Source organism: Psammomys obesus, unplaced genomic scaffold, assembly GCF_907164565.1.
Source record: "Psammomys obesus unplaced genomic scaffold, mPsaObe1.curated_primary_1811, whole genome shotgun sequence".
Classification (NCBI taxonomy): domain Eukaryota; kingdom Metazoa; phylum Chordata; class Mammalia; order Rodentia; family Muridae; genus Psammomys; species Psammomys obesus.
In genome coordinates, this window is record NW_026596034.1 from 22434475 (window position 1) to 22460269 (window position 25795).

The following is a 25795-nucleotide window of genomic DNA, read 5'->3' on the forward strand; positions in this document are numbered from 1 at the left end:
TATAGGTCAAACAACTGAGTATCAGTGTTTTGTGAATTGCAAAAGAGAATGTAACTATGGAGCTTTGGGTGGTTCAGATTAGGACCATGGTAACCATGGATAGTGAGGAATCAGTCAGTCCTAGGCCTTTGTCTTTTCCTCTCATAGGCCCACATGAAGATACTATGTATATCCCAGTATAGATCCTCTCTATTATGCTGGCTGGTTGGGTACATCCATCTGTGTGTGCAAGAGCAGAGAATGAGCTAGTTGAGTACATCCATCTATGTGATGGATCACACAGATAGGTCACATCATCCTTGGGAGAGAGCAGAGAATGGTGGGGGTAACCTCTGGAACCTTTTCTCCCCAGCCCAAGCTTCCTCCATTGTTCATACTGAAAGGTTCACATCCATTCTCTACATTACAGTCTAGGCAGATGCTAGGGTGTGTAAGAATTATGTTCTGATGGTCAGACTCAGGTGGTTTTGCTATATGTGGTTCAGGAGTTTCTTGGTTGTAGGGTCATGGGCTCCTGTAGTACCCCGGATTCTGTTTCATTAAGGTTTTTATCCTGCTCCACCACTTTCTCTATAGTGAGGCCTTTGGCCTGGGTGTCTTCTATGAGGAGACCGTTCGGGAGCTCGATGCCCGGAGAGCTGACCTCTTAGCCAAGACTCCAGAGGCCTTTGAGGATCCAGCTGAAGACACCTCTGGTATCATTAAGATGGCTATCAGGTTTGACCGGTAGGTTTCCAGAATATTACAGGGCTTGTTGATTTGGGGTTTTAGTGGTAGTTATATGTGAATAATGTCAAACTTAGGGACTACAGGTCACCTTAGTGTGGATGCTTGTTCTTAGCTTTCAGCTTCCTAAGAAGGTACCTTTGTTACTATTTTTTGTTTGTTTGTTTTTTTGTTTTGCTTTGCTTTTTTTTTTTTTTTTTTCCTGAGACAGGATCTCTCTGCATAGCTCAGGGTGTCCTAGAACTCATTATATAGACCAGACTAGCCTTGAACTCACACATATCCACTTCCCTCTGCCTCCAGAGTGCTGAGATTCAAGGGATAAGCCACAGATATTGTTACTGTATTTTTTAAGACAGAGTCTCATGTAGCACAGACTGACCTTGAACTTACTATGTAGCTACTGATGACCTTGAACTTCTTATCCTCATGCCCCCAAAGAGAGGGTGCTCTCAGGGAACACTGTCCCTGAAAGCTCAGGCAGCACTGGTCAGAGCATATTTTTCTAAGACAGACAGAATTGAACTCCATTTTTTTTCCTTTCCACAAAGGGGAACAGGGATATGTGTCTTTTGCTGCTCAAAGCCTGTGCTTGCCCCAAGCTCTTCAATGGCTGCAGGAGCCTTGCCTTTATTTGGTTCTGTACTCCTGCCTACACCCTGCCCCTCACCAGGCCAGGGGTGCCCTCCCTAGGTGGCAGGAGCCTCAGTCTGATTCTTGCCTCACATTGTGTCTCAGCTTTGAATGGTATCCTCATTCTTGCCCTCTGCCATCCGGGTCTGAGCCTTCTTTAGTCTCCATACCCAGATCAAGAGCTGGTCTTAATCTGCCAAGGGCTTGAGGTGGGGTTAAAAGGACAGCTGTTGGGCAGTCATATGCTAGAGGGAGCTCCCAGTAGAAGTTGGATCATGTCCTTTTCACCCTGTCACAGACTGTCTCTGCAGCCAGAGTTTATTGTGTCTAAAGCAGAGCAGATAACCCTGATACTCAAGCAGATAGAATCATAGTGGGTATTAAGCTAGAGCTCTGAGTCTACTATAAAGCCACCTCCACTCCTTTCTCCACCCATTCCCTCAGATCTTGTCTTGAAAGGTAAAGCGAACCTTCTTTGCTGGCTATTGAAGGCTGTTTTCCAGGCTGCAGCTCAGAGAACTAGGAGTTGTCTCATATGCATGCCTTATTATTGCAAACATGAAGAAGCCCATCTTCCCTTTAGATGAAAACCTGGCCTGCAACTGCTGGTAGAACAGGAAGGGTGTAGACACAAGAGCCTTGGGGCAGCAGCCTGATATCTCGGTTTCTTCAGGAGCAGCTATCAGTGGCTGATTGGTGGCTATTGCTAAGGGCTAAAGTAGAAATGGTGAGTGGGCCTTAACTATTCTTTTTTCCTTTCCCTAGGAGAGCATACCCACCCCAAATTACCCCCAAGATGTGCCTGCTGGAATGGTGTCGGAGAGAGAAGTTGCCTCAGCCTGTGTATGAAACAGTGAGTTTTTCTGGCTGTTGCCTGTCTAGCATCCAGCCACAGTGTTTCCTGCACTGCTGTCATCACCCTGGTCCACCTCCAGCCTCTATCCTCAGATTCAGGCTGCCTGGTTAGCACCTGAACTTCCTTTCCATAGATGTACATATGATGTTGGTAGTAGGGCCAGTTGCTGATAGCTTCTTACCTCCAACCTTGGGTGTATCACCCAATTCTGGCAGATATATCTTTGGATTGGGCTTCAGCCAGTGGGGCACAGAATTATGCCCATACATAGGGACCCTGGGGTAGAAACCTTGAGATAATCTTGCTTTACTTCCTTTGGTCCCTGTGACTGCTCTGTCTTTCTTACTGGCCTTCTGGCCTCCAGTGTTACACTTCCCCTTTTTCAGAGTGACTTTTGGAAAACAAATCTAACCTCTGTCTCCTTTGTTCAAAGTACCAACTCCTCAGAACACAAGACCCCCCCACCTACCTTGCTTTTTCATCTCTTCCACTCAGCTTTCTACTCCAGCCACATTCCTTGACTCCTCTGCCCATACATCTGTACCTTTTTTGCCCTCACCCTTGTCCCTTCTCAGTCTTTTGCCATCTGGTGAGCCCCTTTCTGCTGGGAACTGTCCCACATAGATGTTAGTAGGCAGAGGCCCCAGAGACAGGTGCAGATAAGGGCCCTTTGTTTAGTGCATTGACAGAACTCTGACACACTTGATATCATTGTCAATTTGCATAACTGCCTTTTTCCCTGAAAGCTGCAGCAGGTACTTTCACATGGGCGGAGCATGTGGTCAGGCAGCCTTCATTTGACTTAAGTTAGAAGTACTAGCCCTGGTGGTTCTGTAATAGGCCTTTAATCCTAGCACTTGGGAGGCAAAGGCAGGTGCATCTCTGAGTTAAAGGCCAGCCTGGGCTACAGAGCAATTTCCAGGACAGCCAGAGCTACATGAAGAAACCCTGTCTCAAAAACAAACAAACAAACAAACAAACAAACAAACAACAAAAGCAAGGGTGCAGGGGAAAGAAGTACTTCCCTTTTATTTATGTGTTCATTCTGTGATGAAACAGGTGGGCAGTCTACCCTGTTTCCTTTCTTCTCTCTGCACCAGGTTCAACGACCTATAGATCGCATGTTCTGCTCTGTTGTCACTGTTGCAGAAAAAAAGTACCAGTCCACCTTGTGGTAAGTGTCTCATCAGATGTTCTGAGACTGATGGTGTCAGGTTCCAAGTCTACTTTTGGTCTGGGAGAGTTGGGTACATTGTGTGTGGGGGTCCTGATGATGAATGACCAACCCTCTTAGCAGGTTTATCAGAATCTCTTCAAAGGATGTGTAGAGGTAGGGCTTCAAAGCTGTATACCTGCTGTTTGCTTGCTTTATTAATTTTTTTAAATTTCTTTATTTTACGTATATGAGTGTTCTCTCTGCATTTACACCTGCCAGAAGAGGGATACTTTATTAATCTTAGCTTCATTTACCAGGGACAAGTCCAAGAAACTGGCAGAGCAGACTGCAGCCATTGTCTGTCTGCGGAGCCAGGGCCTCCCTGAGGGTCGGCTCGGTGAGGAGAGTCCCTCCTTGAACAAACGCAAACGAGAGGCTCCTGATCAAGACCCTGGGGGCCCAAGAGTTCAGAAGCCAGCACTAGCTGAGGAAATATGCAAGAAGCCATTTGTAACCTTGGGAAGTAGTGAAGAGAAGCTCCTGGAAGGCTGCTGACTCCTACCCTGGTCGCCTGTGTGGGACTGATAGGAAGGTGGTTATAGGTGCTGGGACCTAAACAGGATGCCAGTGGACAGTTTGCCGGCCCTTGACCTGCAGAAGTTAGAGGTCTTGGCCCAGGCCATCAGCCTGAAACAAGTGCCAAGGAATGTCCAGGGGTCATACTATCTCTCATAGATCTGAATGGCTAAGCCAAGTTCCCAGCGACCTGAATGTTTTGACAACAAGGTTTTCAGGCCTCACCTCTAACTTGACATTGGTTCGTGCAATAAAGACACCTGGACTCTCACCCAAAGCCAGCTGCTTCAACCTTGGATTTATGTCTTCTACCCTCTGTGCAGAGCTGGAGCTTCCCAAAGCATGTCTCGATCGTGTAGGGAATAAGTGGACCTTTGGGGTCCCCTGGATTTTGGTGAAGGCAGGAAAGGACCAAGAAACCGTTTTAATGATGGGAAACCTGAGGTGTTAATCATTGGTTGACTCTCCTGATGAGAGGTTCTGTGTAATCTCAGGGAAAAAAACAAGGGGGTCTGATATCACATTAAAGGGCCAGTCTAGTGGAGTGGGGTAAGGGCCCGAGTCTCCTTTATACCTTACAACTGACTTTAACTCAGACCTGATGAAGTGCCTGCTCAGGACAGGGACACCTGTAGGCTGCTGATGGCAGCAATTTGGCTTTTGTCTAATGCAGCAGTCACAGATCACACTGTCACTTTCCCCACCCCAATCCCACCTGAGGTGGAAGGAAGTGGTAGATTCTCTTTAATTTCCTCCTGGCTGTGAGATGCAAACAAACAGCTCCCACACATTTATTGGGGCCTCCCCACTCCTCTGCCGGGAGGGGTGGCCTGACCAAAGGGCTCTGTTTTGCCCCACCCCCATTTCCTCTGCTGTAAACAGGCTGTGTGAGCTTCCTTTTGCCAGGCTATATGGGCGCACGATTCCCCTCTAGACCAAACCTGTCTTTCCCTGTCCCCTGGGACAGCCTCATGGCTTTTTGGCAGGCTGGTCCAGGGTCAGGCCCTGTGTCAGCCTGCAGCCCCTGCCTGTCTCTGAATCAAAGGCTTAGTGGAGTACACTTTGCCTTATTCCATCTATACTCGTACTAGCTCTTCTTTGTTCAGTTAAAGATACCATACTCCCAGAGGCCTCACAGAGCCTCTGACCTTTTGACCTTGGGTAACTCACTTCCAGTCATCAATTGTCCTCTGCATGTATGAGACTGGTTTGTGATGAGGTACTATGTGGCTCTGTGTTTCTGCTTGCTGAGAGACTACTTTATTACCTTTTTGCTCCAGTCCTGTCAGGGTAGGGGTCCACTAAGGATAGTCTTGATCTGATCTCAGCCATCCAGATTTAGAAAGTTTGCATCTGGTTTTGTTTGTTTCTACTAAACCTGTTTTAAAATTTTCCCTTTACCTTTTCTCATACTTAGACTGGAAGTAGGAAGACCAGGGGCCCCAGAGGATCCCTTCCTTCCAGGCATGCGGAAGAGGATTTTGGGGACAGAGCATCAAGTGTAGTTTAAGTAGCCCAGGGCATTGATTTCAAGCATCTTTTCCCACTAGAGTAGTTTTCCTGGGGAAACCCCTTCCCTGGCAAGGCTGCCACAGGAAGCAGGCTGTATTCAGGAGGGTGGGAGGAGCTCTGGGGAGAGAGGTTTGTAGCCAGCAAGGAGGGACTGGTTAGTATGTGTACAATAATGGGGCACGCTGGCAAAGATTCTGGGCAATTGTGTTGTCTCATCCTCAAACAATTTGTTCATTAGCAATAGCATAGTTCAGTGATGTCTGCTTTGAACTCAGTGACCTGCCCAAGATCTGGGACTGACTGAGAGGCCCTGTCAAGCCTGAAGGTACTGTCTCACCATGTCTAGCCTCAGAATAATTCACTTTAAGAGTTCTCAACCCCTTCTAGGAGTAGTGGTAGTAGCCAACCATTTATGTCCTTGATTGAAGCATCCTTCTTAGCCTGTCACATTATTGAGGGTCTTTTTGTTGTTGTTGTGTTGTTTCCTTTTGTTTTGAGACAGTATCTTGTGCAGTACAAGTTAGCCTTGAACTGTATTTTTTTGTATGTGTTTATTGTTTATTTATTATTTATTACTCTGTGTGGGGGAGTGCATGTGGCTATCAGGGGATGACTTCATGAAATCATTTCTTTCTTTCCATCTTTATGTGTTTTCCAGGGAACAAACTCAGGTCATCAGGCTTGTGTGACAAGTACCATTTTGTTAGCTCCTTTAACAGATTTTTCTTTTATTTATTATTTACTATTTTTGAGACAGAGTTTCTCTGCCTGTCCTGGAACTCTGTAGACCAGGCTGGCCTCAAACTCACAAAGATCCACCTGCCCCTGCCTCCCAAGTGCTGGGATCAAAGGCATGCACCACCACTGCCTGGCAGAATTTTCTTTTTAACATTTATTTTTACTTCCAGTTTTATGTTGTGCTGGTGATTGAATCCAGAGGTTTGTGAAGGCCAGCCAACTGCTCTAGTACCTGACCTATATCCCTAGTGACAGATATTTTTGTTTTTTATTCTGTGATAGGTTTTTGTTTGTTTGTTTGTTTTATTTTGTTTTTATGTAACCTTGGATGGCCTGAAACTTGCTATGTAAAATCAGGCTGGCTTCCAATGTGAAGGGAATCCTCTTGCAGCTACCTCCATGTGCTATGATTACAAATGTGTACCACCACACTTTGCCTAGAATAAATGCTTTTGATACATCCATGAGAAGGAGGATGAGTAAAGTTGGATAGGTTGGTGGGGATTACAGAGATACAGAAAGAAGCTTGATTTGGAGAAAGATAAGGGGGAATCTTTGGCCTTAACTCCCACAGGCTTAAGCTCTCCCAGGTGCTGCTCCTTTTAGGATTCTGGTCTTGGAGACTGCTCTCTGGACCAAGTTCAAACCCTTAGTCCAGCAGGAGGAGACAAAGTGATGGCCTGGCTTCTCAGTACTCCGAGACTTTAGCAGCTAACCAGGTTACCTGGTCTATTCATCCAAACTGGAAGCTACTCAGGGGCAATCCTTTGTTCTATGGCCAGCATTGGCATGGAGGTAAAGATCGGGCACAGCAAACTAAGAGTCTGGAGTTTGAGTAGGAGGGGTATATGGCACAAGAGGAAGAATTTCTAAACTTGAAGGTTCCAGGTTTTCCCTAGTATGAAAGAAGGGACCAGGCTGGGCTATGCTGACCGACCATCCTATGGCTCTGAGGCATAAAAGAAGCCTCAGCAATAGAGTCCCAAGACCACACCTATGGCAACAGATGAAAGAAAAACGTTTCTCTTGATTCTTAGGCCTGGGCCATAATTTACACGGGAGGGGAAAGGGCCTCCGTCTCTGTCTACACTGGGGTTCTACTGTTCTGGTCCTCCAGGCTCCCTGAGAGATCTGTAGACAGAACAGATGATGAGCAATGGCACTGGGGGGAAATCAGAGGGGACGCAGTGAAGAGTATGCTTACTGGAGGAGGGGAGTATCTGTGTGTGTGTTGGGGGGAATCTTCATGGCCTACAGGATCCTAGCCACTCTTTCATGTGCTCTCTCTCTCCATCTCTCCTTTACCCCCACCTCTACCCCTGCCCAACAGGGTTCATGCTGCCTTTCTTACAGACAGTAGCTCGTTTCTTGCAACCAGTTCTTACCTCTGATGAGCCTTTATCACTCTATGTTAGAATGTTAGTTTACCCAAAGCCAGAAGCCTTTCCTACAACATGACCCCTTTCTAGATATTCTCAGGTACTCAATGTCTGGGAAAAAGTTCTATTGCTGAGCATTCAATAAGGGTGACTTTTTCTAACCATTCATAGCTTCTCTATGGTCCCTTATGAAGTGTAGGAATTGGCAGGCCAGGGTCTACATTCTGCCTCCCTGGCCACATAACTGTTTTTTATAGGATTTATTTATTTTGACTTTATGTGCATGAGTGTTTTGCCTGCTTGTATATATGTGTACTACAAGTGTGCCTGTCGAGCCAGGAGGTGGCATCAGGTTCCCTGAAAGTTACAGATCACTGTGAGCCGCCATGTCAGTGCTAGGAAACAAATCCACATCCTCTGGAACAGCAAGTGCGCACTCTCTCCCTCTCCCTTTCTCTCTCTTTCTCTCTCACTCTGCTGCCTCCAGTTTAGCCCAATTCACCAGATTTAGGTGAAGTATAACTGGGGAGATCATGCAATCTAGTTGGTAAGCCTGTCTCCGGCAAAAGGCTGCAGAGCTGACATAGCATTTGGTGTTTTAGTTTCATATTCAAGCTTATTAGTTAGCCCCTTTAAAGGCAGGATGAGAAGTTTTTTTTTTATCCACCTAACACATTAACTCCTCCATTTTTGTTTGTTTTGAGACTGAGATGGGATCTCATCCCCCCTCCCCCCCGCTGCCCTCAAACTCACTTGAGCTTCTTACACTTTTTGTCCACCTTGCAAGTGCTGGGATTAGAGGCTTGTGCCATCAAGCCTGACTGCCTCCTCTTCCTTGATTACTGCTTGATTGCTGCTTTTAATATCCTGAGTCAAGTGTTCTCTATAGAAGTCACTCTTTTAGCCTCTTGCTTTAAACCCTAGTATGGTTGCCTACCATCCTCAGGATAAAGTCCAAGAATCACACAGTGACCTATTGCACTCTGCCCATCCATCCACAATCACCTTTGGCTTCTGCCCACTGTTCCCTCTCTGGAACAAACTTGGCTCATCTTTTGTCTCCAGTTCCTATGAATCCTGTCGAGGCTCTGTAGTGTGTGGGTGGGTGTTGAATGTCCTCAGAGCTCCTATCACAGCTCTAATCTCGTTGCACAGTAATTATATATTTGCTATTTCTCTCTCCAACTCTTAAGAGAGACTATCGTTCTATCTCCAGGTTCGGCGTAAGTACTGGCGTAAAGCCTTGAGCAGGAATGAGCCAGTCCAAGATGAATGGCTCACTCAGAATATTCCTTGCTTTTCTGACCCTAGGCTTAGTTGGGCACACCCTAGGGCTCACTTAGTACCCCAGGAATCACTGAGATACAGAGTTCTTTGCAAGGAGCTTGAGTTTGCTTCATGCTTCCAGGGGCTTTTGTGACTAGTGTAAGAAGTGCTGTTGTGGGGGAGGTGGTCACTGGCTTCTCCCAACTCCCTCTCGTAATCATGCCCTAAGTAAACAAGAGTGAGTCCCCAGACTCCAAGGGATGGTGTCTTGGGCCATCTCATGTCTCACCGGGGAAAGGCAGGCTGTTTGAAATGGAGCCAAGATTGTAAACGGGTTCTTTTGACAGTGTCACTTCCTATACGCTGCCTTTGGCTCCGGTTTCACAATACCTCTCAATTTCATGCTTGTGTACTGGGATGCAGAAGTCAAGAAAGAGCCTTTCCTCTCTGTCTGCCCAACTTCCATCTGGGACCAGACCTGGCTTCTCTGATTTAAGTGGGACCTAGAATGCACGAGGGTCCTCAGATAGTAGCTATCTGCGCCGGCTAGTTGGAGACAAAGGCACAGCTACTGAGGCGGGGCACCACGCTGCAGGGGTGGACCAGAATCGACTCCAGACTCGTCTCACAAGGTTTCCTTCAGCTCCACCCCAACGTACGGAGAAGCTCGAACCAATCCCTGACCATCTCGAGATTCCGCCATTGAAGTTGGTATGGAGGGATTCGGGGGTGAGTGGTGCACAGGGAATCGGGGTAGTCTGACATATCCTCTCTAAACTCGGGCGTAAGAGAAAAGTACCTCCGTGGGGCCAAACATCCTGATACCCATACCCTAGCGCTCTGTTACCCACTTCCCGACGTGAGCTCCACCCAACGGGGTTCCCAATCTAATCAGACTGCGTTATTGGCCCTGCACTGATCTCGGTTTACAGACTGCGGAAGAACTAGACTTTAACTACAACTCCCGAGAGGGAGCAGGGCGCGCTAGCTCCCCGTCACCTGACTTCCTCCTTGCAAAGGATTCACGCGATAGGCCGGCGAGGAGGCGGGGCCCATGACTGTCAGCGGAGCCCGCGGCCTATGGGCCGCCCGGGCGGATGGGAGCGCGGCGGGGGGCGGGGCTGGGCGCGCCGCAGGGCGCGGGAGCGCGCCGGCGGCGCGACCGTGGGGGTGGGGGGGGCGGGGAGCCTCGGTCGAGACGACCGCGGCTGTTAGGCACCCTCGACTGGCGGCGGTGGCGGCTCCTGGCGTGGCGGGGCGATCGGCCAGCTTTCTAGGTCGGAACGGAACGCTTGGCTTCGCGGGCGCCGCCCGGAAAGTTTGCAGTGAAACCGCGACCTCCCGGCCGGCGCGGCCCAGCATGAAGCGGCGCTGAGGAGCCGCCGCGGCCGCCTGAGGAGGAGCCGCTGCACCCCGGGCCACGCCGATGACTACTGCAAACTGTGGCGCCCACGACGAGCTCGACTTCAAACTCGTCTTTGGCGAGGACGGGGCACCGGCGCCGGTGTCCCAGGTCTCGCGGCCTGCAGGTGGGTGCCGGGCCCTCCCCGCGCCCCCGAGCCAGCTCGCCTTCCCCCCGGTCCCCCCGGGGCGTGCGTGTGCTGAGTGAAGCCGGGTTTAATCTGAGGAGGAGGCGTGTGGTTGCAGGCGACGTGGAAGCGGCTTGGCTGGGAACGAACTAGTCAGGGAACTCGACTCCGAGAGGCCGGTGGCGGCCGGGCGCCCGGGGTTTGGAGGCTGAGGGTTGGGGCCAGAGCCCCAGGAGGGTTTCTGGTTGTCGCTGCTGTGCCAGCGCGGTGCCAGCGCGGTGCCGAGGAGCGTCCTCGAGAAGTCAGCGCACTTAGCCGATTTTGGGTTGTTTGTGGAAGTCTTCACGTGAAAGACGCGTACTCGTGTAGTGTAGGACCCTTTAAAAATCCGTTTGTATTTTTAAAAATCTACATTTTGGAGAGTAACACGTTCAAGTTAGCGTCCAATTGGGCAAATTCCACACCTAATCTCAAGTGTACTCTAACGGACTTTTCTGAAAACTGTTTTTGTTTGTTTGTTTTTTTGAGCAAAGTGTTTCTGGAGTTTTTTGTTTTTAACAAAGCAAGGTAGTTTTTTGTGTTTTTTTTTTTTTTTTTCATAATTCCCTCTAGAATGTTCTAGAAGTTAACTTTTGTTTTAAGAAAAAGCTTTTCTCAGAAGATATTTTAAAGATCTTAAGTTGGGAAAGCCGGGCACCATAATACTTGCAGGTCAAACCAGTCAGGAAATAGAAACAGGATGATGACTGGGGACCTAACTCTCTCTTGTGACCTGGTTAGGAATAGTGTGGTTCATTAAGTTCAGTTTCCCTATTACATATGCAAGAGAACCCCTATGTATTCTTTCCAGTGAGTTACTGGTTTACAAACAAACGTTGAGTTACAAATGCTGCTAAAGACCCTATTTACTGGGATATATTTTAAGCTAGACACTAAGGAAAGTCTAATAGACTTTTTTCCCCAGAGTTGCATTAAAAGATTTTTTTTTTTTTTGGTAAGCTGAACGTCTAGGTGGTACAATACCTATTTTATTAGTTCCTTTCAGCCTTTATAGGTCTTTTTCAGTGTAATAAATAGTTACAAGAGTTAAGTGTTGGCTGTGTTTCTTTTCAGTTCTATTAGCACTATTTGAGCCAGACTTATATTCAAGGTACTAGTGGGTTACTTCGTTGGATACTGTTATTTTGATCCTAAAAGTCTCAGATTCCTGAAGGAAGTTAGGAAATAAATGAAAGAGATGGATAGCCCAAATAATCATTACTAGGCAAACTGAAAACAAACAGAAAAAGTGGGGTTTATGGACAGTATGGTATTGGATTATACTTAGATTACAGAGATTGAAAAAATAAAAACAACTTGTGTGAGTGACTTTTTAGGAAAAAAAAATTGTTACTTGATTTGTAATTGGAATTCCCAAAAGTAAACATGAACAATTTTATTTTTACCAGAAGCCGACTTTAAAATGTTCTAGGTTTTCTTCCTCTTTTTCCTTCCTTCCTTCCTTCTTTCCTTCCTTTTTTCCTCTCTCTTATTCTCTTTCTCTCTCTCTCTTTTTATGATTTCTTTCATAGAGAACTCTAGTTCAGAGTGGTCTCCTGCCTTCTCCAAGTGCTGGGATTGGAAGCGTGTGCCACCGTATTCAGTGCTCATTTTCTTAAGAATGTTTGTTTCACATTATAGTGAAATTCATATTAAAAAAAAGTAAACTTTATCTTTGTATTTTATTGAGACAGTATTTCACTATGTATCACAGGCTAGCCTAGAACTCACTGTGTAGCTCAGGCTGACTTCAAAATGGAAGTGTTCTTACCACTTCAGCCTCTGAGAGCACTGGGGTTACTGATGTGAGACACCATACCCAACTATTTTATTTAATACAGTTGTGGAATTTTAATGAGTAAATCCCACTTAGGTTTTGAATCAGTACTCACTGTTTTTTCATGATAATTAGCATTGTTTTGGTTCTTTGGCCTATAGGTCAGTTTCATAGCAGATCTTGGTAATTTTGGCCTACTTTGGTTCTACATTTATCTGAAGGTTTGAGAACAGTAAGAGCAAATTGGCATTTCCGTACAGTGAAAAGATTTTTGAAAAGTTATTTGAGGCGGCTGAACATGGTGGCATATACCTTGAATCCCAGTATTTGGGAAGCAGAGGTAGATGGAGAGCTCTGTTCAAGGCCAGCCTGGTCTACATAGAGGTTTTGTTTTGTTTTTTTCTATAGAGGTTTTTTGTTTGTTTGTTTGTTTGTTTTTTGTATTTCCTTAGTGTCTAGCTTCAAACTGACCATATATCCCAGTAAATAGAGTCTTTGTGACCCAGTACTTTAAGAGGAAGTAGAGGCAGGCAGACCACACCAACTTTGATGCTAATATGGAGAGGTCTCTGCCTCCCGGTGCAGAGATTACAAGCCTGTATCACCACTCCCAGCATTTTTACGTAGCTTCTGGGAATCAAACTCAGATCCTAATACTTGCAAAGCAATTACATTACCTACTGAACTCTCTCCTGTTCTTATTTATTTGGATAAAGTCTTACCATACTGTGTATTCCTAGCTGTCCTGCTCTCACAGTGTACTAGAGAATGACCTTGGACTCTTACTTGGAACCATCTCGTGTGATCCTCCTACTTCTTCTCAAATGCTGGAATTATAGGCATGTCTTACTACACGTGCCTAGCTTTCAGTTTCAGTTTGTTTATTTGAGAGTGTTCCACAACACATAAGCTTTAATACACTCAAAGTTTTTGTGTGTGTGCTTTAGTGTGTGTGTGTGTCCAGGTGCACACAGGACAGAGAAGGAAGAGCAGTGTTTTCTACTTTATCACTGTCTGCCTTATTCCCTTGAAGACACGATCTTTCACTGAACTCAAAGTTATGCTGGTGGCCAATGAGCCCTGGCAATCCTTTTGTCTCCATCTCCCACTGGTTCTAGAGAGTTGTGAGTCCCCCATTGTGGGTCCTCATAACTGCTGAGCTGTCTTTCTAGTCCTAAATGAGGGTCACCAGAAGAAATGGATGCTATGTTATGTGTAGTACCTTATCTACTGCTGTTTCTAAAGAGAAGAAATACCTCTGCTTTGTAATGTATTTTTGTAAGAAATTTACTTTATATAGTCTTATCAAATATTGAATATACTTTTTTTTTTTTTTTTAAAGAGAAAGTTTCTTATGTAGCCCAGGCTATTCTTGAACTACCTTAGCTACTCCTACTACACGGGTTTTTTTTATGTGTAAACTTGAGGATATTTTCCTTAGATACAGCTTTTGGCTGTAATTTACCTTATTTTTACTTTGTCTATCACTGATTATATATTCAATATCATTTACTATGTCTTTCATCAATTCTCTTCTAATGTCCCAGTATTTTTTATTTTTGAGGTAGTCTTATGTGTAGTCAAGGCTGGCCTTGAATTTATAATCTTCTGTCTCATTTTCCCTTATGTGGGATTACAGACCTGTAACACCATGCCCAGCTCAGTTTTTATTTTCACTCAAGGCTTTTGTTCATCTTGTAAATGGGTTAATACACATGTCAGGCAACACACAACTGCTTGTAACTCCAGCTCCAGAGAGATCTCACACCTTTGGCCTCTGAGGACATCTGCACTCACATGCACATACTCACACATACACAAATGATTTAAAATAATAAAATCCTTTTTAAAAACTGACATGAGGGGCTGGAGAGGTGGCTCAGAGGTTAAGAGCACTGGCTGTTCTTCCAAAGGTCCTGAGTTCAATTCCCAACCACCACATGGTGGCTCACAATCATCTATAATGAGATCTGGTGCCCTCTTTTGGCCTTCAGACTGAATGCTGTATATGTAAGGACTAAGTAAATCTTTAAAAAAAAAAAAAAAAAGAAAAGAAATGTTTTTAAAATAAAAACTGACATGTGTTGAAGTATTTGGTTTTAGATATTCTTATTTTAGTCTTTATAATGTTTTTAACATTTATTTTATATATGTGGATGTTTTTGTGTATATTTGCGCACCATATATATGTGTTTTTAGAAGCCATAAGTTGGTATGAGATTCCTCTGTTACTGCAATTTCAAATGGTTGTGAGCCATCATGTCGGTACTGGAAATCTAATCTAGGTTCCTTGGAAGATCTTTATAACAACACTTAGCTCTTTTCTTTGTATAAATACTGGTGTTATTTTGTTTTGATTCAATAGTCATACAAGTATGATTGGCTATTTAAAGTCAAGATGTAAAAAGGGAAGTTGCTTTTTAGGATTTTCTGTAATATTTGTACAGCTAACTTATTAGGTATCATAAAAGAATTTGATTGCTGCTGCTAATTCATGTTTTCATACAGTAGACTAGTTTTTTTTTTTCTGTAGACTGTAGATACAGTGAGGATTATAATGAGTGATTGAGTCAGTGTTTAACATTTTACTGTTTACATGGAAGAATAGTTTAATATTCTCTTGTATGAGTTTGTTTTGTTTTGAGATAGGGTCTTGTGTATGCCAAGCTGGGTTGTATAACCAAGACTGATTTTGAACTCCTGATCTTCCATCTTCCAAATACAGGAATTACAAGCATAGAACATTATGCTTGACTTTATGTGGTTAGGTTTTTTGTTGTTTTTACTGTTTTGTTTGTTGTTGTTGTTGTTTTTTTTTTTTTTTTTTTTTTTTTTTTTTTTTTTTTTTTTTTTTTTTGTTTTTTTTTTTTTTTTTTTTTTTTTTTTTTTTTTTTTTTTTTTTTTTTGATGTAACCCTGGCTGGCCTGGAACTCATAGAGATTCTTCTGCCTTTGCTCCTTAAAGTGCTGGGATTAAAGGAGTGTATCACCAGGTTTAGCTGGTTTGTCTGTCTGTCTATCTTCTATCTGTCTGTCTGTTTGAGAAAGGGTCTCCTGTAACCCAAGCTGACCTAGAATTTTTTCTTGGTGTAGCTGAAGAAAATCTTAAATTTCCTGTACTCCTACCTCTATCTCTTCAGTGCTGGGATTCCAGGTGTGGACCAGCATGCATTGCTGATACTCTGTTTGTTTCACACTTTTCTTGGTAGGGATTGAAGGATGCTCCTAGGGATCCTAGCAAAGTTGTGTGATAGAGGTAAGTGAGCAAGAGTATTTTAGTGAGAATGAGGAAAAACCCAGTGGGGTTAGGGGTGGGAAAGTGAGAGTGATAATTGTTTTGTTAAAATCATTGATCTAGCTGGGCAGTGGTGGCACTCTTCTGTAATCAGAGCACTCAGGAGGCAAAGGCAGGAACATCTCTTGAGTTTGAGGCCAGTCTAGTTTACAGAGCAAGTTCCAGGACAGCCAGAGATACACAGAGAAACCCTGCCTCAGACTGACTAAAATTGATCTTATGTTAGGCATGATGATGTATACCTATAATCTTAAGACTTGGATAGTAAAGACAAGAGGATCAAGAGTTCGAGGTTAGCCGCTAATTATTAGTTAAAGAAATTTGAGGCCATCCTGGGCTACCTTAGATTCTGTCTCCAGAAACCAATAAAATAAGGATTGGTGAGATGTCATGGCAGTCAGAAGGCCCTGATGACCTGGGTTTAATCCCTGAACTCTGTGTAAAGATGTAAGGAAAGAACCTTTTCCCAAGATTGTCTTCTGACCTCCATATGCACGCTGTGACAAGCACATGCTTACACTCATGCATCATTCATTCATTCATACATACATACATACATACATACATACATACATACATACATACATACAATAATTTAAAAAGCCAATAAAACAAACTATGTTCATCTTAAAATTTTTTCTTTTTTCTTTTTTCTTTTGTCTGTGCATGCCCTGCCACGGCTTGCATGCAGAGGTCTGTGGCAAACTTGAGAGGCAGTGCTGGGCTCCAGGAATTGAACTCAGACAGTAGACTTGGAGGCAAACACTTTTACTTGCTCAAACACCTGGCTGGACCACATTCATTTGTTTTCATCATGTTGTGTTTGGGAATGGGCCTTGTTTTTGTGTGATTTTTGTTAGCTTATTTTGTTTGCTAATTTTGCAATCTTTTTCTCTCTTTCTTTCTTTCTTTCTTTCTTTCTTTCTTTCTTTCTTTCTCTCTTTCTTTTTAAAACTTATTTGGTTTTGGTTATTTGAGACAGGTTTCTCTGAGTAGCATTGGCTGTCCTGGAATTCACTTTGTAGATCAGGCTGGCCTTGAACTCAGAGACCCTCCTGAGTCTGCCTCTCAAGTGCTGGGATTAAAGGCATGCACCCCCTCACCCCCAATCTTTTTATTTCTAAAGGCTCATCTCTAATGATACTGCTACTGATTTCACTTCAGTCTGCCATGCAATTTGAAATTGTACCAGTCTTCAGAGAACTTTCTTTTAGCTCCAGCCCTCCAGAAATAGGTGAAAATTGTTCTTTAAAATATTTTACAATGAAAATAGTCAGGTTCCTGGAGATAGTGACTTGGCACTTAAAAAGGTAGAAAGGCCTCACTTTGTGTTAATTTTAGAGCAGTCTACATTACTCAGTGTTTCCCTGTGGGAGTTAGAGCCTGCCCTAGGCTTGTTTGTCTTGAGGCTTCTGGTTAAGTTCTTCCAGTTCAGATGTTTCTGACAAGAGTCTTCATCCCTTTCTCAAGCATCCACAAGCAGTATCTCAGAGAACTGAAACAGAATTCTTCAGAATTCCCAGTTGCTCAGAGATTTACTTTGGTTCATGGTTTGAGGGAACCCTGTTCTATGGCAGGGAAGGTTAGCTGTAGTAGCCTGAGGTAGCTGCTGGTTATCTTGTTTCATAGGAAACACTGGTATTAAATAGGTGTTCCATCCTTTTTCTTTATCTTTTGATCTACATAGATTTGTCTCAAAAGATAATTTTCTTTTTTGTTTTGTTTTGAAATATGGTTTCTTTGTGTAACAGGGATCCACTGGTCTCTACCTCCTCAGTGCTACTTTGTTCTTTAGTTATTGTTTGTTTGTTTGTTTTTTTTTTTTTTTGGTTTTTCAAGACAGGGTTTCTCTGTGTAGCCTTTGTAGACCAGACTGGTCTGGAACTCCACAGAGATCTGCCTGCCCCTGCTTCCAAGCGCTGGGATCACAGGCGTGCATGCCCAACTTTGTCCTTCAGTTCTTAACCCTGCCTCAGCTTCCCAAATGTTGGGATTATAGGCATGTAAACCTAGAAATACCTAAGCCTAGAGTTACAACTTTAAAAACTTTGTTATTCCTATACTCTCTAAGGTCTAATCATTTGCTAATACAGATGAGATATTTTGGCAAGTATTCTGGGATATTAGTTCAATAGAGTTTTATAGAATAAAATGGTAGGTATGGTAGTGTACATTTGTTATCCCAGCACTTGGGAGGTAAAAGCAAGAGGATCAAGAGTACAAGGCCAGTTTTAGCTACATATCAAGTCCAAGGCTAGCGTGGGGTACATCAGAATCAACTTTAATGTGTTTTGTCTTGTTTTGTTTTTCTTGAGACAGGATCTCATGTATCCTTGTAAACCAGAGGTAACCTTGAACTTCTGATCCTCCTGCTTTAGAGTGTTGAGGTTACAGGGTACCACACTCAATTTATGTGGTACTGGAGATAAAACCCTGAGCCTTCTGCATGCTAGACAAGCACTGGCTATCAACTAAAGTTTATCTCTAGCTTAAAAATCTTACTTTTTGTTAAGACTTCTTTTAGTAGCATCCATAGATCACTGGAGTCATAGTTATTTTTATGGAAGGTATAGTTCAGATGCTGCTTCTGAGGGTTGCTTTATTTTTTCCAGTTAAGTCTAAGCAGAAGGACATTTTTGGAGAGAAATTATACTGTTTGCTTTTCTTCAGTCATAAACATGGATATTATAAACTGGAATAGATGGCTTAGTGATTAAGAGTGCTTGCTGCTTTTGCAGAGGGCTGGAGTTTGGTTCAACAGTGGACAGTCTGCAGCCACCTGAAACTTTAGCTGTGTGGGAATTCAACATCTCTCTGGTTTTCAAGGCACCTTCACACGTGTATGTGCACACACACAATAAAAATCCTTTTTTAAAAAGTTATTAATCAGAATATGGGCGTGCGTACATGAATACATATGCAAGTGTATGATTAATCCAAGGGCGTTTTTTGAATGATATAACTCTGGTTATAGCTCCATCTATGAAATGAAAACTTCTAAAAAGAAGATAGTGAGTTGTATTACCAGTTCTTTCTCATCATTGGTAGTTGAAAATATTTTATTTTAAGTAGGGATGGGGCTGAGGAAGCAATAATGCAGTGAGGGCAATCACATTACTCCCAAGAGGTAGGAAACCTGAGTATCTTGAGCCCTATTGGATAGTATGCTGTAGTTTGGCCACAGCAGTAACATGAATAAGGAAGGCGTTTAAAGCTATCTTGGTGGCTAAGGAGAATAGACACAGCAGACTTGGCAGTAAGCCTGGCTTCTAAAACTGAATCCAAGTCATCAAATTTGCCCAGACATGCCATATGAGGTTCAAGTAACAGAGGAGTGAATTTTATTTAGGGAAGCTTAAAAAGAGACACAAACAAGAGCAAGCTTTTTTTGTGTGTATACATTTATATTATGCGGCTTTCCTACTTGCTTGTAGTTGGCAAGCTTTTGGCAAAACAACAACAACAACAAAAAAAATTGGAGATACAAGATTTAAGTAAGATAGCCTGTGAATTGATAGCTTACCTTTAGCTGAATTTTGTTTGGAAAGTTCTGGTTAACACATTGGTGTTTGTGTGTGAAAGGAACTGTAATTCAGTGAAAGACTGAAAATCCCAGACACACATAAGCAGTAACTTAAAAGTTTCATTTCCTACAAAATATACAGTTTCAGTATGTCTTGCTGCTAGCAGCAGGTAAGAGCTTTTGCATCTAAAACACACGTTTCAGCCAAGCCTAATGGCTTTATGTCTGCAGTTCTGTGTTTTGAGAAGCTAAGGCAAGAGGACTGCTGGGGGTTTGAGCCTAACCTTAGCTTCATGGTAAGTTCTAGGTCAGCCTGGTTTTTAATGTGAGATCATCTGTCAAAAGTTCTTTTTGTCAGTGCTTTTGACTTTTGTTATTTCTTAGCTAGGCAGTGGTGGTATATGCTTGATCCCAGTACTTGGGAGGCAGAGACAGATGGATTTCAGAGTTCTGGGCCAGCCTGGTCTACAAAGTGAGTTCTAGAAGGACAGCCAGAACTACATAGAGAAACACTGTCTAGAAAAACAAGTGTATGTGTGGTGTGTTACGTGTGTGTAATTTTGTAATTTGGGGTGAACTTTTTACCATCTCTACTCTTTTATTATAATTAATTCATTTTTCTCTTATACAATACATCCTAACCCCAGCTTCTCCTCTCTCCATTTCTCCTAGTTACCCCCACCTTCCCTTTCCACCAAATCCCTCCCTTCCATGAACCCTGCTTAGTTGATTCTGTAGGCCATGCTCAACAGCTGCCCTTGACCCTCTCACTCCCACAATTCCTCCTCCCCTCTTCCATGAGCCCTGAGGGGAGGGACCTGGTGACCTGGTGGAGACCTCCAACCTGGGTTTTGTCTCAGCCTAATGTTTGGCTGTGGGTCTTTGCATCCGCTTCCATCATCTGCCAGAGGCAGCCTCTCTGATGATGACTGGACTAGTCATTGATCTATGAGTATAGCAGAACATCATTATTGAATTTATTTTTATTTTATTTTGGCTAACCATGTTTGGTGGTGGTTATTATCTCTGGGCTATCCTTTGATTACAGGCAGTGTCAGTCCTGGACTTAATTATGATACTCTTTATCATAATTAAAAATGGGTAGAATTAGAGCTCTGAAGTTGCATTGATTTTAGATTTTTTTGTTTTTGTTTTTGAGACTAGGTCTCTCTACAAATCCCTTCATGCTCTTTAAAGTGACAAGTAGGAAAAATACTCACTTTAGAAAATAATGCTCTAAGGGAAGAGACTCATGAGATCTTAACCTTTTTTAAGGTAGAGTCACTACCAGTAAGCTCTTCATGCTCCTTTAAATAATAACTCACTCTCGCCTCAAGTAACCCTAATTAAATTGAGTCACCATTTTAAAAAGGGGATGGGGACTGGAGAGGTGGCTCAGCAGTTAAGAGCACTGGCTGCTCCTCCAGAGGTCTTGAGTTCAATTCCCAGCAACCACATGGTGGCTCACAATCATCTGTAGTGGAATCTGATTCCCTATTCTGTCTGATGCTTTCTTCTGTCATGCAGGCATATATGCAGATAGAGTGCTCATATACATAGATAAATAAAGCTTTTTTTAAAAAAAGGAAATATGAAGGATTAGGGAGATGGTTCAGCAGTGAAGAGTTGTTGCTCTTGAAGAGGACCCAGGTTAGGTTCCTAGCACCCACAACTATCTCTAACTCCAGTTCTAGGGGATCTAGTATGCTCTTCTGACCTCCACAGACATTATTTAGTTATTTCTGTAGCCCTGCTTGTTTTTTTATTTTTATTTTTTTTGAGACAGGCTTTCTCTGTGTAGCCCTGGCTGTCTTTGAACTCACTCTGTAGACCAGGCTGCCCTCAAACTCAAGAGATCTGTCTGCTTCTGCCTCTTGAGTGTTGGGATTAAAGGTGTGTACCACCATGCCCAGCTTTGTTTTTGTTTTTGTTTTGTTTTTTGTTTTTTGTTTTTGTTTTTTGAGGCAGGGTCTCACTCTGAATGTCCAAGCTGGCCTGCAGCTTGTTGTGTAGACTAGGCTGGTGGTGTTGAACTTGCTGTGATCCTTTTGGTTTTGTTTCCAGGGTCCTGGGATTACAGGCATATACCATCAAACTGGGCTGAATGCCTTATGTGAATTGCCTTTGCTTATTATGAAAATATGGGAATATATTACCTTACTTTTTGTTATTTTCTCTTGTAGTACATTTTCATATTCAAGCTGTAATGTATTTTCAACAACTTGTTTATTTGTGTGTGTTTGTGCAAGCACAAGTCCAAAAGCTAGAGGAGGATATTGGGTGGTCTATTTACCCTTGAGACAGGCTCTCTCTGAATTTTACATCCTTTTGCCCCAGCGTCATTCGTGCTAGTATTACAGGCTTGTATTGTCACACTTAGCTCCCGTTTAATCTTAAATGAGCACCTGTTTGTTTGATTTTCCTTTTTTTGTTTTTGAGTCATGGTTTTGCTCTGCTGCTTACTTAGGCTGGTTTGAAGTTTATTATATCTTAAATTTGAGATCCTCTCCCTCAGACTCCAGTTAGCTTTTGTTAGGGGCATGTGCCACTGTGCCTGGCTTTTGACTGTTAAGTTTTGAAGCTTTTCTCAGCTTCTTCGGTGATTTAACAATCTGCTTATCACTTAAATGGGACACCAAAATTATATTGATTGTTCTGTGTTCACAAGTGATGTTTGCTAACTGCAGGCCTCCTTGTAGGGGTTCTTACTGGGTTACCTTTGAGGTCATTATCTGTAGTTCTTTTTCCTTGGGTTAGATTCCCAAGTGAAAAGTCTGCCAGTCTCTTGCCTAGAGAATATAAGTATGTTATGTTGTGAGCCACGGGAGCAGAAGAGCACTTAGGGTTTCAGTATTCAGGTTTTAGAATAACTTTATTTCATCATCCTGTTTTCAGTATGGTTGCCCAGGTTCTTAGTCTTCCTTCTTCCACTTTGTCTGAAAATTTCATTTACTGCCTAGAGAAAAATTAGAGTGGGAGGTGTGGCAATTTAGGAGTAGGGTTAGTCACTCATTAAAAAAACTTTGTACCCAGCTAGTTTTTTACTTTTTCCTTCACTTTTTCCTAATTCTGGATTTGCTTATTCTGTAAATATAATTTAAAGGGCATAATGTAATTATTGTGTGACTTTGTGTCAGTGTCTTTCACTTAGAGTGTTTTCAAGGTTCATTTAACCTATAGCAGCATTTCTTTCTTTTTTTGTTTTGTCTTGTTTTTTTTTAAGACAGGGTTTCTTTGTATAGCTTTGGCTGTCCCGGAACTTACCCCTTAGACCAGGCTGGCCTCGAACTCAGAGATCCGCTTGCCTCTGCCTCCCAAATGCTGGGATTAAAGACGTGTGCCACCACCGCCTGACTAGCATTTCTTTTCTTACTGAGAAAGAGTCTTATTATGTTGCTTTAGCCTGCTAAGTATGTTGGGTTGCAGTGTGTGGTACCACAGCATTTATTCTTCCTTATTATATTTCATTGATACCATATTCAATGGTATATTTGAAAAAAAATTTGAAATATTTGAAAAAAAAATTTTTTACCTTTTGGCCATTTCAGATAATATTGTTATAAACATATGTATACAAGTTTTTATATAGACAATTTTTTTCCTCATGAATATTTAACTGGGAAGAATTACTTAATCCATAGTTGTTCTTTTTGTTGTTTTGCTTTTTGAGATAGTAGCCCAGACTAGTCTGGAACTCACTACATAGCTCAGGCTGGCCTTGAACTTTTGCCAGTTCTCCTGCCTCAGCCTCTTTGAGTATTGGAATTTCAGATGAGCCACTGAGCTGGATTGAGGAGCCAGGTGTATATAGCCAAGGGTGATCTAGGATTTCTAACCTTTCGCCTCTACTTGCCAGTACTGGGAGTATGAGCATTTGCTACCACGTTCATCTTGCTAATTTATTAATTGATTGTTGTTGCTGCTTTTATTTTTCTTTTGAGGGAGGGTCTCTTTCCCCACCCTCTTCCATCTCTGTTTTTGAGACAGAGTCTTCCTATAGAGTCTAGGTTGCTCTTGAATTTTCTGTAGTGTAGCCCAAGCTGTCTTGAGCTTTCAGCAGTTCTGCATCAGCCATCCATGTTCTGGAATTACTGGGGTTTGCCAAGAGGCAGAGGCAGGAGGTTCGCTGTGAATTGAACGCATATAGAGAGTTTTGGGCCAGCTTTGCAGACCAGTCAGAGATGCATAGTGAGACACTCTCTCCCCTACTTCTCAGTCTCAAAAACAATAACAAAAATGGCTGGGTATAAGCTTGGTGTAGTATGTTTGCCCAGTATTTGTAACACCCTAGGTTCAGTTCTGAGAACCACAAAACAACAAAACCATATTACTGTGTCTCAAGCAGCACTGTGCTATCTATTTATGTGGTTTTTTTATGGTTACTCTTCTCTATCTTTGTGGAAAGTAACCATGGACAGCACATTGAGTGTGGCCAAGTTCCAATAAAATTTTATTTATGGACAGCAGAATTTGAGTCACATTATTGTATCTCATAAAACAGTTTCTTTTAAAAACCATTCTTAGTTTGTAGGCTGTCATTTAAAAAAAAGGAAAACAAACAGGTGGTAGGACTGATTTGGCTCACAGGCTGTATTTTATTTTGCCAGCCCCTGGTTTACTATTAGTAAAGACATGAGCATGCTATCTGTGTTCTCTAGATTATTCTCTGCTTTCCTTAGGCCCTCTGGTGGCTGATAGAACATTTTAAGAAATTAAGTAATTCTGGAGATTTGTGAAGTCTAGAGTTGAAATCTTACAACTGTTAAAAAGTGTGCTTGGAATGGCTGCTATCATTTTCAGAGTTGGAACTTCTGGACACATGGGAAAAAGATGAAACGGTACATTATCTTTGGTGTTCCTGTTTTTGTACTACTTTAAGGTGTGTGTTTGTGTCTCCATCCATGTTCCCATGCATGAAGAGGCTAGTGGAGGATGTCAGGATTTTCCTCTTTTGCTGTTCACCTCAGGGCCTTGAGACAAGGTCTCTCGTCTATGAACCAAAAGCTCACCATTTCAGCTAGGCTGTATCACCTGCTGGGAATTCATGAGACCTGCCTGCCTCTCAGCCCTTGGTGCTAAGGTTACATACATGCCCTCCCCCATAGGTGATTTGAATTCAAGTTCTCATCCCAACACAGAAAGTACTATTACACAATGAACCGTTTCTGTCAGCCTCAAGACATCATTTCTGTATGTGCTTGTTTTTATCTACACGTTACTTGGAAGAAGGCATGAATTTCAGCATTAATCAAACACTGAAATAACTGGTATAATAATTACATTACAGTGAAACTATAGTCTTTTATGGGTGATTTTCAATCAAAAAAGATTTTGTAAGTACTTCTCCCCACCCCCACCGCTGAGACAGGGTTTCTGTGTGTAGCCTTGGCCTGTCCTGGGCTCACCTTATAGACCAGGCTGGCCTCAAACTCACAGAGATTCATTCATCTGCCTTTGCCTCCCCAAATTCTGGGATTACAGATTACAGGCGTGCGCCACTGTGCCTGGCTTAAAGTACATTCTTAAGTAAAAATGAGTTTTGTTTTTTTAAATGGATTGTATAATGATGAAGAATATAATAGTTGCTAGTATAGGTAAGTCTCTGGTAGGACTTGCTTAGTATTAAAAACTATGTAATAGGGCTGGAGAGAAGGCTGAGAGGTTAAGAGCAGTGGCTGTTTTTCCAAAGGTCCTGAGTTCAATTACCAGCAACCACATGGTGTCTCCCAACAAATCTATAAGGAGATTTGGTGCCCTCTTCTGGTGTGCAGGCAGAACGCTGTATAAATAAAAAATGAATAAATCTTTAAAAATAAATCTTTAAATAAAAACAGAATTAATATAAATAATATAAATTTAAAAATATAAAAAAGCAAGAGGTGGGTTTTATTTAACTTAATCCATCTTACTTTTATTTATTCTGAGACAGGGTTTCTCTTTGTAGCTAGGGCTAGTCTTGAACTCTATCCCACTGCCTAAACTGAGTGCTAGGATTACACAGATTGTGCCACCATGCTTAGCAAGGGAGTAAATAAAAATTCTAAATTTATGGAGATAACAGATTGTGCCATGGTACTTAGCAAGGGAGTAAGTAAAAATTCTAAATATATGGAGATTAATAATCAACTAATTTTAAATTGTCAGTTGGTTATTTTCTGTTTAGGTAAACGAATCTAGTGGTGTCTGGTTGCTTTTTTTGTTTTACTTTATGTGTATAGATATTATGCCTGGTATGTGTCAGTGTACCACGTGCATGCCTTGTGCCCACAGAAGAAGGCATTAGATCCCCTGGGACTAGAGTTTTAGGCCCTTGTGAGCTGCAGTATGGGTGCTGGGAGTCAAATCAAACCAAGGTTCTCTGCAAGAGCTCTCTACTGATAAGACACCTCTCCAGCCCCATCTAGTGGCTTTTGTAAACTGGTCTGCTGTGTGCAGACATGAATTTGTTTGTTTATTTGTTTTTTTTGGGAGGGGTTGGTATTTTTGAGACAGGTTTCTTCTATGTAACCTTGGCTGTCCTGGACTCATTTTGTAAACCAGGCTGGCCTCAAACTCAGAGAGATCTGCCTGCCTCTGCCTCCCTGAGTGCTGGGATTACAGGTGTGTGCCACTGTACCCGGCCAAACATGAATGCTGGATGGTATGACTATCAAGGAAGAAGATATGTTTGTTAATTATATACACTTCCTAAAAGAAAAGTCTTGAATTTTACTGAAGGAAACTGAGACCTGTAGGTAGTAAGTGATGTGAATAAGAGGCAAAGTCAATGTTAGTGGTAGAACAGATAACAA

General features: G+C 42.7%; 2 protein-coding genes across 4 annotated transcripts in view; both read left to right on the plus strand.

Moving 5' to 3' along the window:
• Dus2 (dihydrouridine synthase 2) overlaps nucleotides 1-4228 on the plus strand; it is a 38472-nt gene extending 34244 nt beyond the window's left edge. For both annotated transcript variants that reach the window (XM_055621162.1, XM_055621163.1), the window contains 4 exons: nucleotides 577-726; nucleotides 2125-2212; nucleotides 3316-3389; nucleotides 3689-4228. In XM_055621162.1, the coding sequence (XP_055477137.1) occupies nucleotides 577-726; nucleotides 2125-2212; nucleotides 3316-3389; nucleotides 3689-3926 (550 nt within the window). In that variant the 3' untranslated portion in view covers nucleotides 3927-4228. The remainder of the gene's footprint in view (nucleotides 1-576; nucleotides 727-2124; nucleotides 2213-3315; nucleotides 3390-3688) is intronic.
• A 5801-nt stretch (nucleotides 4229-10029) lies between these two features.
• Nucleotides 10030-25795, plus strand: part of Nfatc3 (nuclear factor of activated T cells 3) — a 72585-nt gene continuing 56819 nt past the window's right edge. For both annotated transcript variants that reach the window (XM_055621141.1, XM_055621142.1), the window contains exon 1: nucleotides 10030-10371. In XM_055621141.1, coding sequence (XP_055477116.1) covers nucleotides 10269-10371 — 103 coding nt within the window. In that variant the 5' untranslated portion in view covers nucleotides 10030-10268. The remainder of the gene's footprint in view (nucleotides 10372-25795) is intronic.